Genomic DNA, 15,993 nt, shown 5'->3' on the forward strand with positions numbered 1-15,993 from the left:
CTAGTAGTCGTTAGTTTAAGCCGTTAGTCGACTAGTTGTCGTTAGTTTAAGCCGTTAGTCGACTAGTAGTCGTTAGTTTAAGCCGTTAGTCGAGTAGTTGTCGTTAGTTTAAGCCGTTAGTCGACTAGTTGTCGTTAGTTTAAGCCGTTAGTCGAGTAGTTGTCGTTAGTTTAAGCCGTTAGTCGACTAGTTGTCGTTAGTTTAAGCCGTTAGTCGACTAGTAGTCGTTAGTTTAAGCCGTTAGTCGACTAGTTGTCGTTAGTTTAAGCGTGTGTGTGTCTGTGTGTGTGTGTGTGTGTGTGTGTGTCTGTCTGTGTGCGTCTGTGTGTCTGTGTGTGTGTCTGTGAGTGTGTCTGTGTGTGTGTCTGTGTCTGTGAGTGTGTGTGCGTGTGTGTGTGTCTGTCTATGTTTGTGTCTGTGAGTGTGTGCGAGTGTGAGTGTGTCTGTGTGTGTTTGTGTGTCTGCGTGTGTGAGTGTGTGTGTGTGTGTGTCTGTCTGTGTGTCTGTGTCTGCGTGTGTGTTTGTGAGTGAGTGTGTGCGTGTGTGAGTGTCTGTGTGTGTGTGTGTGTGTGTCTGTGTGTGTGTCTGTGTGAGTGCGTGTGTGCGCGTGCATGCGCGTGAGTGTGCGCGTGAGTGTGCGCGTGAGTGTGCGCTTGAGTGTGAGTGTGCGCGTGAGTGTGCGCGTGAGTGTGCGCGTGCGTGTGTGCGTGTGTGTGTGTCTGTCTGTCTGTCTGTGTGTGTGTCTGTGTGTGTGTCTGTGTGTGTGTCTGTGTGTGTGTCTGTGAGTGTGTCTGTGTGTGTGTCTGTGTCTGTGAGTGAGTGTGCGTGTGTGTGTGTCTGTCTATGTGTGTGTCTGTGAGTGTGTGCGAGTGTGTGTGTGTCTGTGTGTGTGTCTGTGTGTGTGTCTGTGTCTGCGTGTCTGTGTCTGCGTGTGTGTTTGTGAGTGTGTGCGTGAGTGTGTGTGTGCGTGAGTGCGTGCGTGCGTGCGTGAGTGCGTGCGTGCGTGAGTGTGTGTGTCTGGTGAAACTCAGTTCTTATCTCGTGCTAAATTTAGCCGCTGACTCAGATTGAGATGGAATGACACGAACCCAAACGTCCACACATTCTCACACACCACGAGTCACACGTTTGCAAACACTTGACTGAATCTAAAGGAATAACTCGCCTTTATGTCGTCTCAAACTCAGATGTCTGTCTTCTGCAGAACACAAATGAAGATTGTTTGATGGACATATGAGGTCATTTTGTCCATACAATGCAAGTCAATGGGTCCAAAATGTTTAAAGGAATATTCCGGGTTCAATTCAAGCGAATCTCAATCAGCAGCATTTGTGGAATAAATAAAATCGCATTTTTTATTTTTTTTTCTTCTTTCATTTAAAATTGTCTAATCCACTGGAGTCATATGCATTACTTTTATACTGCCTTTATGTGCTTTTTGGAGCCTGAAAGTGTTGGACCCCATTGACTTGCATTGTGTGCACACATCATATCCATTGAAATAAATCTCTGAGTTCCACCGAGGCAAATGAGTTTGAGATGATAAGGGCGAGTGATCATTTCTGGGTGAACTGTTCCTTTAAGGCTGTCATGTTTGGGGTTTTTCTTATGAGCTGCACTTAAAATGAGAGTCAGTGGGGTTTTTGAGGCACCGTGTGAAGCTCATGAGAGCCTTGTGGCCTTTTCTGCAATTGTAATTGGTGTTTGAGGGCACAGCGAGACACATCACGGGCTGATGCAATGTGCATTCAACATGAATGAATCTGTAAACTCCAGTGATGAAGAGATTTTAATGAACAGACACACACACACATATATATATATATATATATATCTCTCAGTAAAATCTGGAATATAATGTTGTATTTCTCACTACACCACTTCTGCACAGCACTACAAACTTTGAATTTATTTCTCATGATTTTAAAATCCAGATGATCAAATCTCAGAATAGGTGTGTGTGTAGACTAGTGTGTGTGAATCTGTTGTAGATTGAGTTTTTGGCATGTGTGACGGGTTTTACAGGAGTGAGTTACGGGAATGTTACGCTTCTTTATGACCGTCTGTGTAAGTAACAGATGTGTTATCAGTGCAGACTGTTGGACTGGGATTCATCTCAACAGAGCTGAGACAGCCAAAGTGTGTGTGTGTGTGTGATTGTGTGTGTGTGTGTGATTTTGAGAGTGTGTGTGCGTACGTGTGTGTGTGTGTGTGTGTGTGTGCGCGCGTACGTGTGTGTGTGCGTGCATGAGAGAAAGTGTGTGTGTCTGTCTGTCTGCCTGTGTGCGTGCGTCTGTGTGTGTGCGAGCGAGTGAGAGTGTGTGTGCGTGCGTGTGTCTGTGAGAGAGAGAGAGTGTGTGTGTGTGTGTGTGTTTGCATACGTGTGTCTGTGTGCGCCTGTGTGTGTGTGTGTGTGCGTGCGTGACTGTGTCTGTCTGTCTGCCTGTGTGCGTGCGTCTGTGTGTGCGAGCGAGTAAGAGTGTGTGTGTGTGTGTGTGAGAGAGAGAGAGTGTGTGTGTGTGTGTGTGCGTGTGTGTGAGAGAGAGAGTGTGTGTGTGTGCGTGTGTTTGCATACGTGTGTCTGTGTGCGTGTGTGCGCCTGTGTGTGTGTGTGCGTGAGTGTGTGTGTGTGTGCGTGAGTGTGTGTGTGCGTGCCATTACATTTACATTTATGCATTTGGCAGACGCTTTTATCCAAAGTGACTTACAGTGCACTTATTACAGGGACAATCCCCCCGGAGCAACCTGGAGTTAAGTGCCTTACTCAAGGACACAATGGTGGTGACTGTGGGGATCAAACCAGCAACCTTCTGATTACCAATGTATTATACAGAGCACTTATTACAGGGACAATCCCCCCGGAGCAACCTGGAGTTAAGTGTCTTACTCAAGGGCACAATGGTGGTGACTGTGGGGATCGAACCAGCAACCTTCTGAGTACCAATGTATTATACAGAGCACTTATTACAGGGACAATCCCCCCGGAGCAACCTGGAGTTAAGTGTCTTACTCAAGGGCCCAACAGTGGCATCTTGGTGGTGCTGGGGCTTGAACCCCTGACCTTCTGGTCAGTAACCCTGAGCCTCAACCACTGAGCCACCACTGCCCTGATTGCGTGTCTGTGAGTGTGTCTGTGTGCGTGTGTGTCCACTCTGCTTCTGTAATCCTATTTAGTGAAATGATCTTATCTTCTCTCCTCAATGACACTGATAATATTATGCACTTAATCTTCACAAATTAGTTGCCAGCGGTTTAGACATTAATGGCTGTGTGTTGAGTTATTTTGAGGGGACAGTAAATGTACACTGTTATACAAGCTGTACACACACTATGTTACATTGTAGCAAAGTGTCATTTCTTCAGTGTTGTCACATGAAAAGATACAATCAAATATATACAAAAATGCGAGAGGTATACTTACTTTTGTGGGATACTGTATCAGGAACAGACGGCAATTGTTGTGGAAATATTGCTGTTCAGGTTTCTGGATTCTGGACATCACTGTGTACTCACACTAGATACACGCTAACGTCTCGCACATATTACATCAATGACGTGATACCACATGATATAAATGATGTCATTGTGATGTATTCTTAGGTGAACGTTACGAAAATATGCTGGGGTCATACTTCACCCCAGAATAAATAGATAAATACTTTTAAAGGGACAGTTCACCCTAAAATGGAAATTGGGTCATCATTTATTCACCCTCATGTCATCCCAGATGTGTGTGACATTCTTTTTCTGCATAACCCAAATGAAGATTTTCAGAAAAATATTTCAGCTCTGTAGGCCCATACAATGCAAGTGAATGGTGACCAGAACTTTGAAGCTCCAAAAAACACATAAAGGCAGCATAAAAGTAATCCACAAGACTCCAGTGGTTTAATCCATGTCTTCAGAAGTGATATGATAGGTATGAGTGAGAAACAGATCAATATTTAAGTCATTTTCTACTATAAATCTACACTTTCACTTTCACATAAGACTCCAGTGGTTTAATCCATGTGATATGATAGGTGTGAGTGAGAAACAGATCAATATTTAAGTCGTTTTCTACTATAAATCTACACTTTCACTTTCACATAAGACTCCAGTGGTTTAATCCATGTCTTCAGAAGTGATATGATAGGTGTGGGTGAGAAACAGATCAATATTTAAGTCGTTTTCTACTATAAATCTACACTTTCACTTTCACATAAGACTCCAGTGGTTTAATCCATGTCTTCAGAAGTGATATGATAGGTGTGAGTGAGAAACATCAATATTTAAGTCATTTTCTACTATAAATCTACACTTTCAGTTTCACATAAGACTCCAGTGGTTTAATCCATGTCTTCAGAAGTGATATGATAGGTGTGGGTGAGAAACAGATCAATATTTAAGTCGTTTTCTACTATAAATCTACACTTTCAGTTTCACATAAGACTCCAGTGGTTTAATCCATGTCTTCAGAAGTGAAAGTGACATGGATTAAACCACTGGAGTCTAATAGATTACTTTTATGCTGCCTTTATATGCTTTCTGGAGCTTCAAAGTTCTGGTCACCATTCACTTACATTGTATGGACCTACAGAGCTGAAATATTCTTCTAAAATCCTTCATTTGTGTTCTATAGAAGAAAGGGATCATATCTCGGATGAGACATGAGAGTGAGTAAATAATGACAGTATTTTTAATTTTAAGGTGAACTGTCCCTTTAAATACATATTATTTATTTAAAATCTATAATTTTATTGAAGAATATTAATAATGATATTATTATATATAATATTGCATAACTAATAATAAAAAATATAATTATAATAATAGTATAGATTTGTTAAAAAATTATAATATTATATGCACATATTAAATATATATTTATATATATACTGTATATAAATAAATGCATGTATTATTAAATATATATAATTTTTTAATGTTTAATTTCTTGATGCTTTACTCATAATTTATAAACAATTATTTCAATTATTTAAATCATCAGAAATTACAGGCAGTGCAACTAATTTCACCATGATGTATTAAATTATTTATTTATTTATTTATTTATTCATATTGCATTCATGAGAATTTGGGGGTCACAGCGTCTAAAGTCTTAATGATCCAAAAATACGTCTTTAAGTAAAACACACATTTATGATATTCTTCTGATTTTAGGGAGAAATGCAGCGTGATCTGGACGCAGTGCTGAAAGGTTTGGTTAGATGCATTATTTAATATCTGTCTTTTGTTTTGCAGCGTCTGAGAAACCAAAGGAACCGGCGGCCGCTGTGGTGGCGCGCGGCGTTGGCGTTCTACGCGCTCTTGTTCCAGAGGCGCGCGGCCGGTCGGGACAATCGCAGGTGAGACGTCGGACAAACTGCCATCTGTGTCCCGGTCCACCACACGGACGGGGCATGTAACGGCACTGAAGAAACACAACGTCTCCGCAGGACGGTGACCGCTTTTGTACCGCAGCTCCTCTTTCCCATGAAGATGCCATGTTGAGATTCAGGAATATTTTCATACGGTGTTTTGTACAGTTTAATTTTGTATTTGAAATGACCTCCACGAGTCCCGGGAGCGCCTTACTGCCCCACGACACCGCTCCGAGACGGTGGGCGGGGCTTTTCATTCAGAAATCTTCCGGGACGTCAATCAAATTGACAACTTGCAAATTTCCAAAGAGGCCGTTTGACAGATCAAAGCTTTTTTTGCACTGCAGGACATCCAGTTATCTGTTTTCATATTTTGATTTGTACCTTTTTTATGACGTCATTGTTGAGTTTGTACACTTCGATCATCTGATGGGGTGGAGACATTCGGGACGTCCTGCTGAAGAGGGTCTGATGAAGAATCTAATCTGCTGTTAATATTGAGGGTTTGATGCGTTATCTGTCCGATTGCAGTTCTTGTGTTCTGATATTTCTGGATTGTGTCGATTGTGTAATTCAACATTGTGCTGTTGGACAAAAAACATTTCAGATATTTTCATGTTATGAAGACATTTATGCTTTAAAATGATTTAAATGTCATCACATAAGATCACAAATTGTGTGTGTGTGTGTGTGTGTGTGTGTGTGTGTGTGTGTGTGTGTGTGTGTGTGTGTGTTCGCATGTCTGTGTGTGTCTCTGTGTGTGTGTGTGTGTGTGTGTCTCTGTGTGTGTGTGTGTGTGTGTCTCTGTGTGTGTCTCTGTGCGTGTGTGTGTGTGTGTGTGTGTGTGTGTGTGTGTGTCTCTGTGTGTGTCTCTGTGCGTGTGTGTGTGTGTGTGTGTGTGTGTGTGTGTGTGTGTGTCTCTGTGTGTGTCTCTGTGCGTGTGTGTGTGTGTGTGTGTGTGTGTGTCTCTGTGTGTGTCTCTGTGCGTGTGTGTGTGTGTGTGTGTGTGTGTGTGTGTCTCTGTGTGTGTCTCTGTGCGTGTGTGTGTGTGTGTGTGTGTGTGTGTGTCTCTGTGTGTGTGTGTGTGTGTGTGTCTCTGTGTGTGTCTCTGTGCGTGTGTGTGTGTGTGTGTGTGTCTCTGTGTGTGTGTGTGTGTGTGTGTCTCTCTCTGTGTGTGTCTCTGTGCGTGTCTCTGTGCGCGTGTGTGTGCGCGTGTGTGTGTGTGTGTGTGTGTGTGTGTGAGAGAGAAACTATAGTTTTATACTTGTGACGCAATTCTGTGTGAGCAAAAATATATTTTGATGGGGTGGGGGGGGGTGAAAGAGTGAGCGAGCAGGCAAATGTTCTGAGTGCATATGAGGAGAGAGAGTGAACAGATGTTGACATCAGCACGTGTCATTTCATTAGGGTGCTAATTAGAATATCATCTTGCACGCGCGGCGCTGTGGCACAAATATAATGCCGTACAAAGCAAGTGTCAAACAAAACATTTGAAAACTGTTAATAACAAATATTAATCTTCACTCGTCATATCTGAATATAAGAAATCTTCAGATCAACATTTGGTCATTCAGGTAATAAAATTCCCTAAATCTTTAATTGTCAATATATACAAACCTGTTTTAAAGCTCCACAGAAGCGTCTAGAACACTAGAATCCCTTCACTGTGTTACACTAACATCACGAGACGAGTTATTGAGTTTGAAGTCTTCCTGAAGGAGCGCCGCAGAACTTCAGATCTTCATTTGATTGTGTTCAGAGATGAAGAATTAAAGGAACACACGTCAGGTGTCACTGTGTGAATCGCACTAAACTCACATCGGGACGGTCTGCTGGCCTCATTTCAGTCCAACATCAAAAGAGAAAAATTACATTATATTTTGCAGAATAAAAATTTGGTGCAGTTTGCCAATATTTTCATGACAATTAAACCCCTTCAAATCTTATTATTATTATTATTATTATTATGCAAAAAAAAATAACATTTAATAATATTATTTAAACAATGGAGTGCATTTGAAAAGTTTTATTATATTATAAGTATTATTATTATTATTATGGTTTAGCGGGAAATGTGTTCAATTGTCATGAAAATAATCTCACAATGCAAAAAACTAAATCAATGATTTTAACAATAGGTTTCATTTCTTTATGCCGAATTGTAATTTTGTGGTGAAATATGACGGATCTGCCGTGAGATTTAATGCATTATTTGCGTGACGTGTGTTTCGCATCACAAACACGTTTATTATGACGAATCTCTGTTGCGTCTGAGACCGTCAATCTGTGCATCTTATCACCTGACTTGTTGAGTGTTACCGTGGAGACGTAGCGCGTGTGGAGGCTTCACGCTATTCTCCGCGGCATCCACACACAACTCACCACACGCCCCACCGAGAGTAAGAACCACATTATAGCGACCACGAGGAGGTTACCCCATGTGACTCTACCCTCCCTAGCAACCGGGCCAATTTGGTTGCTAAGGAGACCTGACTGGAGTCACTCACCACACGCCCCACCGAGAGCGAGAACCACATTATAGCGACCACGAGGAGGTTACCTCATGTGACTCTACCCTCCCTAGCAACCGGGCCAATTTGGTTGCTAAGGAGACCTGACTGGAGTCACTCACCACACGCCCCACCAAGAGCGAGAACCACATTATAGCGACCAGGAGGAGGTTACCCCATGTGACTCTACCCTCCCTAGCAACCGGGCCGATTTGGTTGCTAAGGAGACCTGACTGGAGTCACTCACCACACGCCCCACCGAGAGCAAGAACCACATTATAGTGACCAGGAGGAGGTTACCCAATGTGACTCTACCCTCCCTAGCAACCGGGCCAATTTGGTTGCTAAGGAAACCTACCTGGAGTCACTCACCACACGCCCCACCGAGAGCGAGAACCACATAATAGCGACACGAGGAGGTTACCCCACGTGACTGTACCCTCCCTAGCAACCGGGCCAATTTGGTTGCTAAGGAGACCTGGCTGGAGTCACTCACCACACGCCCCACCGAGAGCGAGAACCACATAATAGCGACACGAGGAGGTTACCCCACGTGACTGTACCCTCCCTAGCAACCGGGTCAATTTGGTTGCTAAGGAGACCTGGCTGGAGTCACTCAGCACGCCCTGGGTTCAAACTCGCGACTCCAGCGGTGATAGTCAGTGTCAATACTCGCTCTTGATACCCAGACCCCCAAAAAATGGTTTTATTTAAACTGTAAATGACATTTGTACAAATACAATAGTACATTTGTATCATTGTTTGATGTACTCCAGAAAGAACCATTTTCATAAGGGGGTTGTCATGAAAATAATTTCACAATGCAAAAAAACAACAGAATGGTCCTAAAAAACATGTTTATTTTCTTTATGCAAAATATAATTCTTTTGATTATGGACTGAAATATGTCCCAAATATGTCTTCATGAGATTGACCCGTTATTAGCCTAATTTATGCGTCTCGCCTAAATCGAATGGCTTTTGGAAATGTAGCCTGTGACGTCATTGGTACAGTCGTACGGTACAAAATCATCCCGTGCAGTTCTCGTCCCGTCTGGACTCTTGAGGCAGAGGCCGCTGTAAAGCACGTGTAGCATGTGGAATATTGCGAGAGGTGAACGTTTGTTTCCTGCAGATCGTGAACGCTGAGCCAGTGTCCGCGCGGACCTCTGCCTCAAGAGCACACACACACACACACACACACACACACACACACACCCACACACACACACGGTCCTCACTCTTTATTTATTTTCTATTTATGTCTTTCTTTTGTATATCGGCCCATTGCTACTGTATACATTGTGCAATTCTGTATGTTGTGTTCGGGGTGTCTTTATCTCGCCAAATGTTCATGAACGCTTGTTCTGAAATACAGTGTTACTGTCATATCATTTAAATCAGCATCCATTGATGTCAGTCCAAGACATGCTACAATGTAACAACACGTCACTGTTGAACAGATGTATCATTATTATATGAATGAGCTTCATTTCCTCTCTTTAAATGGACTGTTACAGTAACACAAGTGTTGTTAACTGGAGGGATTTATATTGTTTGACCTCTTGTTCTCTTCTACATGCACTGGAACGTTCTTTGTGTTTGAGTTCATCTCAAGGGTTTCTTTAAGCCCAGTGTTAAAGTTTCTTTCTTCTGAAGTTCTTTAAATATCAGGAATCCACGTCGTCTCTGAAGTTCTCTTGTGTATTTTTTGGAGAATGTTTTTGATTTGGTTTGTCCAGCTCACGGCGGCGGGCTGTATTCGTCAGGTCTGTGTTGTGCCGTGTCTTTAAATGTTATTGTTTGTCTGTTGTTGTTCTTTGCTTGCAGAAGCTGATTTTGGCTGTTGGGACTCGCTGGTTTTCTAAAAGGGTAAATGTGTGTCCTCATGAAGGGAGATGTTTTTAACACATTGCAATTGATCAGGGACGGATTATGACTTACAAATGCCCTGGGGCCCCCCTCCACTCTACAGATGTTGAGCGAGGGGGGGTTCATTGTTCATGCCCAAATGTTGGTGGGGGGGTCGTTTTTCATGCCCAAATGTTGTTGGGGGGTTCATTGTTCATGCCCAAATGTTGGTGGGGGGTCGTTTTTCATGCCCAAATGTTGTTGGGGGGTTCATTGTTCATGCCCAAATGTTGGTGGGGGGTCGTTTTTCATGCCCAAATGTTGTTGGGGGGTTCATTGTTCATGCCCAAATGTTGGTGGGGGGTCGTTTTTCATGCCCAAATGTTGTTGGGGGGTTGGGGGGTTCATTGTTCATGCCCAAATGTTGGTGGGGGGTCGTTTTTCATGCCCAAATGTTGTTGTGGGGGGTTGGGGGTTCATTGTTCATGCCCAAATGTTGGTGGGGGGTCGTTTTTCATGCCCAAATGTTGTTGTGGGGGGGGTTGGGGGGTTCATTGTTCATGCCCAAATGTTGTTTGGGGGGGGGGGATTGGGTTCGTTGTTGATGCCCAAATGTTTGTGGGGGGTTGGGGGGGTTCGTTGTTCATGCAAAAGGGTTTTCAAGTGGGGGATCACCAAACTAGATCACACAGCCTTAAATCCCAGAGCACCCCCGGGTAGTCAAGGGCCCCTTGGCACTGGCCCCATTGGCCCGGTCGGTAATCCGTCCCTGCATTTTATGACCATTTTACCTTTGACTGAAAGTGGAAATATGATCAAGGACTATTTTAATCTACAAATGAACTTGAAACATTCCTTGTTGGTCTTCAGTGGTTTTGATAACGTACAGAATCTGCACCCGTCAAATGCCTCATGAACCACCAAAACAATGAGATTCTTGAAGTTCTCCCACTTTTGTCCCTTCAGAAACTCTTTATTGTAAATGTGAGATCTCGATGCCTTTGCGTCCGCTCAGATTGGACACGTCTTGAGAGTCGCACCATCACTGACAAGAGAAGAGACCCGGTGATACTGTAGCATTCTGTAACATTGCCTGTGTCTTCAGGACTGTCCCGTGCACTCCTCATGATGGTTTTATTTCCCTGTTTGAGTTTTTAAATACTGTATGGAAGTTTTAGATTTGTTTTATAGTGCAATATGCTGTACATAAGAGCTTTGCTCTACAAAACAATACTTTGTTTTTCTAAATAAAATCGATTTAAAGTCTGGAGGTTTTGTCAATCTTTTATTGTGCTGAATCAGTCGAGCACCCCGAGGCTGTTTATCGCCATTGTTATGAAGTGTTCAGTATTAGTGAGACTAGTCAGGTGCATGGCACGGCTGCCCGCTGTCTGCCTCTCCCAGAGCGAGGTCGTTAATTCAGCGGGCGCTGTCATGCCCGCTGCCCAAACTAATGAGCGCCTGTCACACACACGACCGTCCTGTTGGAGTCTCGTGCCCATTTATGGAGCAAACAGAAAGATTCTTCAGAGACTTCAATGCAAGTGAAGCTCAAGCGACAGCGTTTGAGGAATAATATTGAATACCACAAAAAACTATTTAGACAAAAATGTGCTCTACTGAGACACTTGCAATGGAAGTCAATGGGGCCCATTTTTGGAGGGTTTAAAGGCAGAAATGTGATACATTTTTAATTTGATAAATTCTTCTGTTTAAACCAAGTGTGCCGCACAAGCCCTCAAAAGTGAAGCCAAAACGTCTCGATCGCCCCCCGGTGGCTGGTCCTAGTATAGGTCATAAACCCCGCCTCCCCATGTTATTCAACGGGACGTGAGACCAACTAAACAATTAAATTACACGTCACATATCTTTTTTCCAAAGATAGTTTCTGTCATTTACTGTCGTTTCTATCACGTTGATGTCATTTCAAGTGTTTGTTTTCAAAATAAGTTTGTTTTTAGTTATTTGATGCTATAAAAACACTGCTGTGACATCATGATTGACAGCTGTGATTGACAGGTTCTCTGAGCGAAGTAGTCACTGAAGCACCAACTGACTTTTTTTCGGGATCTTCGGAGGACTGAGGAGATTGGAGCTTTAAATGTAATATCTACATTTCTATAATTAATTATTTCACACCCTCATAAGTCAAAAGGGGCGTGTGCTTGTGATTGATTCAGCGAGAGTGAGGGCGGGGCCTTGATTTCGCGGCTTTACTTCCTGCTCACTACTGCGCAGGTCTGGTCCCGAAATCGCAACTGCGCAAGACTCAAGTCCCAAGATGTCAGCGCCATATCGGGACACTGGCGCATCAGTTCTCACCAATGGAAAAGAGCGAAGGGGCGTCGGCCATCTTTTTTTACAGTCTATGTTTAAAACATGTGTATTATTATTATTACTATTATTATTATTATTATTTGGGCTGTAAAGTGGTTTAAATCATCGTTTAATGATCGTTTAAGGGTTTGCGTCATTACATCGTCATGGCAACTATGTTGTGAAATTGGATGTAACACGCTGTAAAGGGATTAATGCGAGGCGAGAACCAGCTTGACAATATAAATAATAATAATAAGACAAATGTCGGACAGCTGTCCGTAAATCTCTCTCTCTCTCTCTCTGTCGCACTGCTGTCTCCGGTCGGCCCTTATCCCTCTCTAAGGCTTGATTAGCCTAATTAGGAGCCTGGCACCGCCCTCCACCCTGCCACACTCCTCCCTCGTTCTCTCAGGCCGGGGAGCCCGCGGCATGACGTACATACCCCCCCCTTTCCCTGGGGGGTGGGCGTGTGTCTGCTGGCAGGTCATCCCCGCCTACCTGGATATCGGCGATCGTGCCAAATTAACAAAACACTTTTAAAAAGAGAGGGAAAGGCCAACACAGAGTGTCAGTGGGAGAGAGAAAAAAACACTTACTCGCCGGTTCTCCGTATACGCCGTAGCTTGGTCCCCGGCCACTTCTCCACCCCCTAATGGACAACAGCCGTGCCTCCCCAAGCGGATTGGAGGCAGTCCTCCACCCCCAGGCGGAGAGAACGCCCTGCCACGTCCTCCCCTTGTGGTCGGCAGCCGTTCCTCCGCTTACAGGCGGCCGGGCTTCTCTGGCGGATGGTCGCGGCTGCTCCATTGGGGTTGACGGATGGACGACGCCCCTTCGCTCTTTTCCATTGGTGAGAACTGAAGCCGCCAGTGTTCCGATATGGCGCTGACATCTTGGGACTTGAGTCTGCGCAGTTGCGATTTCGGGACCAGACCTGCGCAGTAGTGAGCAGGAAGTAAAGCCGCGAAATCAAGGCTCCGCCCTCACTCTCACTGAATCAATCACAAGCACACGCCCCTTTTGACTTATGACGGTGTGAAATAATTAATTATAGAAATTTAGATATTAAATTTAAAGCTCCAATCTCCTCAGTCCTCCGAAGATCCCGAAAAAAAGTCAGTTGTTGCTTCAGTGACTACTTCAGTGAGAACCTGTCAATCACAGCTGTCAATCATGATGTCACAGCAGCGTTTTTATAGCATCAAATAACTAAAAACAAACTTATTTTGAAAACAAACACTTGAAATGACATCAACGTGATAGAAACGACAGTAAATGACAGAAACTATCTTTGGAAAAAAGATATGTGAAGTGTCATTTAATTGTTTAGTTGGTCTCACGTCCCGCTGAATAACATGGGGAGGCGGGTTTATGACCTATACTAGGACCAGCCACCGGGGCGATCGAGACGTTTTGGCTTCACTTTTGAGGACTTGTGCGGCACACTTGTAATCAACATTATGACACGAATGCTGTCGATTGAGCTGAACCGGAATATTCCTTTAAATGTCAGTTTTTGGTGAATGCAGAGCTGTTTGGTTAAAACACAGATGATCTCATTTTAATGCAAGTATAATAAAACTCATTATGAGAAATGGGAATAATGTCACACTTAAACGTGAAGGTTTTAAGTATTTAAAAGCACTTACAGAAAGGGAAAGCGGTTTACAGTACTATCATTTGAGCATGTAATTGAAGGTGCAGCAGATGTAAAGAGTTAAGCTGGAGTTGAGTTGTTGTCAGGAGACGTGCTGATGGTCTCTGCAACCGACCGCAGGCGGGTGGAGGGGATTAAACTCCGCCTGCAGCGCTGCTATTGCTTAGCTCAGCACTTTTCTCTGAGGATCGAGTCTTGGCAGTCCTGAAGCCCAAACAATGAACCCTCTGTTCTCCCTCACACAGAGAGACACCATTAGCTCCAGCGTCTATCTCTGAGGTCAGCCTCGAGGGTCACCAGCAAGTGCAGATCTTGTTTATGTCTGAGTAGCCAATCAAACAGCACGGTTCCTCTATGGTTAACCCTTTACTGTCATGATTTGCAAAATGCAGAGGATAATGTTTGTCTATGTTATTTGAGGCATTGAATGGCAATAAAGGAAAACAAAAACTCTGATTGCACGTTTCCCATGAAACTGCTTGTACGTGTTCTAGAACATTCGTTGTTTATTCTAACCGATGCTCACAGGGAACCACACAATCCAGAAATAAAGCAGTAGTCGGCAACTAGAGCAACAGATAATTACAGCTGAAAGGCACTTAAATACCTCCCATAAACTGGCGAACCACACAGCACACTCACAGCAACAACAGCCGACACAATTACACACATACACACACTCACAGCAATAACAGCCGACACAATCACACACAGCACACTCACAGCAACAACAGCCAACACAATCACACACACACACACAGCACACTTACAGCAACAACAGCCAACACCATTACACACACACACACTCACAGCAACAACAGCCGACACAATCACACACACACTTACACACTCACAGCAACAACAGCCGACACAATCACACACACACACACACACACAGCAACAACAGCCGACACAATCACACACACAGCACACTCACAGCAACAACAGCCGACACAATTACACACACACACACACACACACACACACAGCAACAACAGCCGACACAATCACACACACAGCACACTCACAGCAATAACAGCCGACACAATCACACACACACACACACAGCACACTCACAGCAACAACAGCCAACACAATCACACACACACACACACAGCACACTTACAGCAACAACAGCCAACACCATTACACACACACACACTCACAGCAACAACAGCCGACACAATCACACACACACACACACTCACAGCAACAACAGCCAACACAATTACACACACACACACACACAGCAACAACAGCCGACACAATCACACACACAGCACACTCACAGCAACAACAGCCGACACAATTACACACACACACACACACACAGCAACAACAGCCGACACAATCACACACACACGCACACAGCACACTCACAGCAACAACAGCCGACACAATTACACACACACACAGCACACTCACAGCAACAACAGCTGACACAATCACACACACACTCACAGCAACAACAGCCGACACAATCACACACACACACACACACACACACACACACACACACACACACACACACACACACAGCACACTCACAGCAACAACAGCCAACACAATTACACACATACACACACTCACAGCAATAACAGCCGACACAATCACACACACACACACACAGCACACTCACAGCAACAACAGCCAACACAATTATACACACACACACACACACTCACAGCAACAACAGCCAACACAATCACACACACACACACACACACGCACACACACACACAGCACACTCACAGCAACAACAGCCAACACAATTACACACATACACACACTCACAGCAATAACAGCTGACACAATCACACACACACACACACACACACACACACACACTCACAGCAACAACAGCCGACACAATCACACACACACGAACACTCACAGCAACAACAGCCAACACAATTATACACACACACACACACTCACAGCAACAACAGCCGACACAATCACACACACACACACACACAGCACACTCACAGCAACAACAGCCAACACAATTACACACATACACACACTCACAGCAATAACAGCCGACACAATCACACACACACACACACACTCACAGCAACAACAGCCGACACAATCACACACACACACGAACACTCACAGCAACAACAGCCAACACAATTATACACACACACACACACTCACAGCAACAACAGCCGACACAATCACACACACACACACACACACACACACACAGCACACTCACAGCAACAACAGCCAACACAATCACACACACACACACACACACACACACACACACAGCACACTCACAGCAA

The 15,993-nt window shown here is 44.1% G+C and overlaps 1 protein-coding gene across 1 annotated transcript in view; it reads left to right on the forward strand.

Annotated features, from left to right (window-relative positions):
- The window catches only part of LOC127662376 (bcl-2-modifying factor-like), a 30,969-nt gene extending 24,766 nt beyond the window's left edge, over positions 1 to 6,203 (forward strand). Inside the window, exon 4 of the mRNA XM_052153511.1 lies at positions 5,245 to 6,203. Coding sequence (XP_052009471.1) covers positions 5,245 to 5,352 — 108 coding nt within the window. The 3' untranslated portion in view covers positions 5,353 to 6,203. The remainder of the gene's footprint in view (positions 1 to 5,244) is intronic.
- The last annotated feature ends 9,790 nt before the right edge of the window (positions 6,204 to 15,993 follow it).

Source organism: Xyrauchen texanus, chromosome 22 (genome assembly GCF_025860055.1).
Source record: "Xyrauchen texanus isolate HMW12.3.18 chromosome 22, RBS_HiC_50CHRs, whole genome shotgun sequence".
In the NCBI taxonomy this organism is placed as follows: Eukaryota; Metazoa; Chordata; class Actinopteri; order Cypriniformes; family Catostomidae; genus Xyrauchen; species Xyrauchen texanus.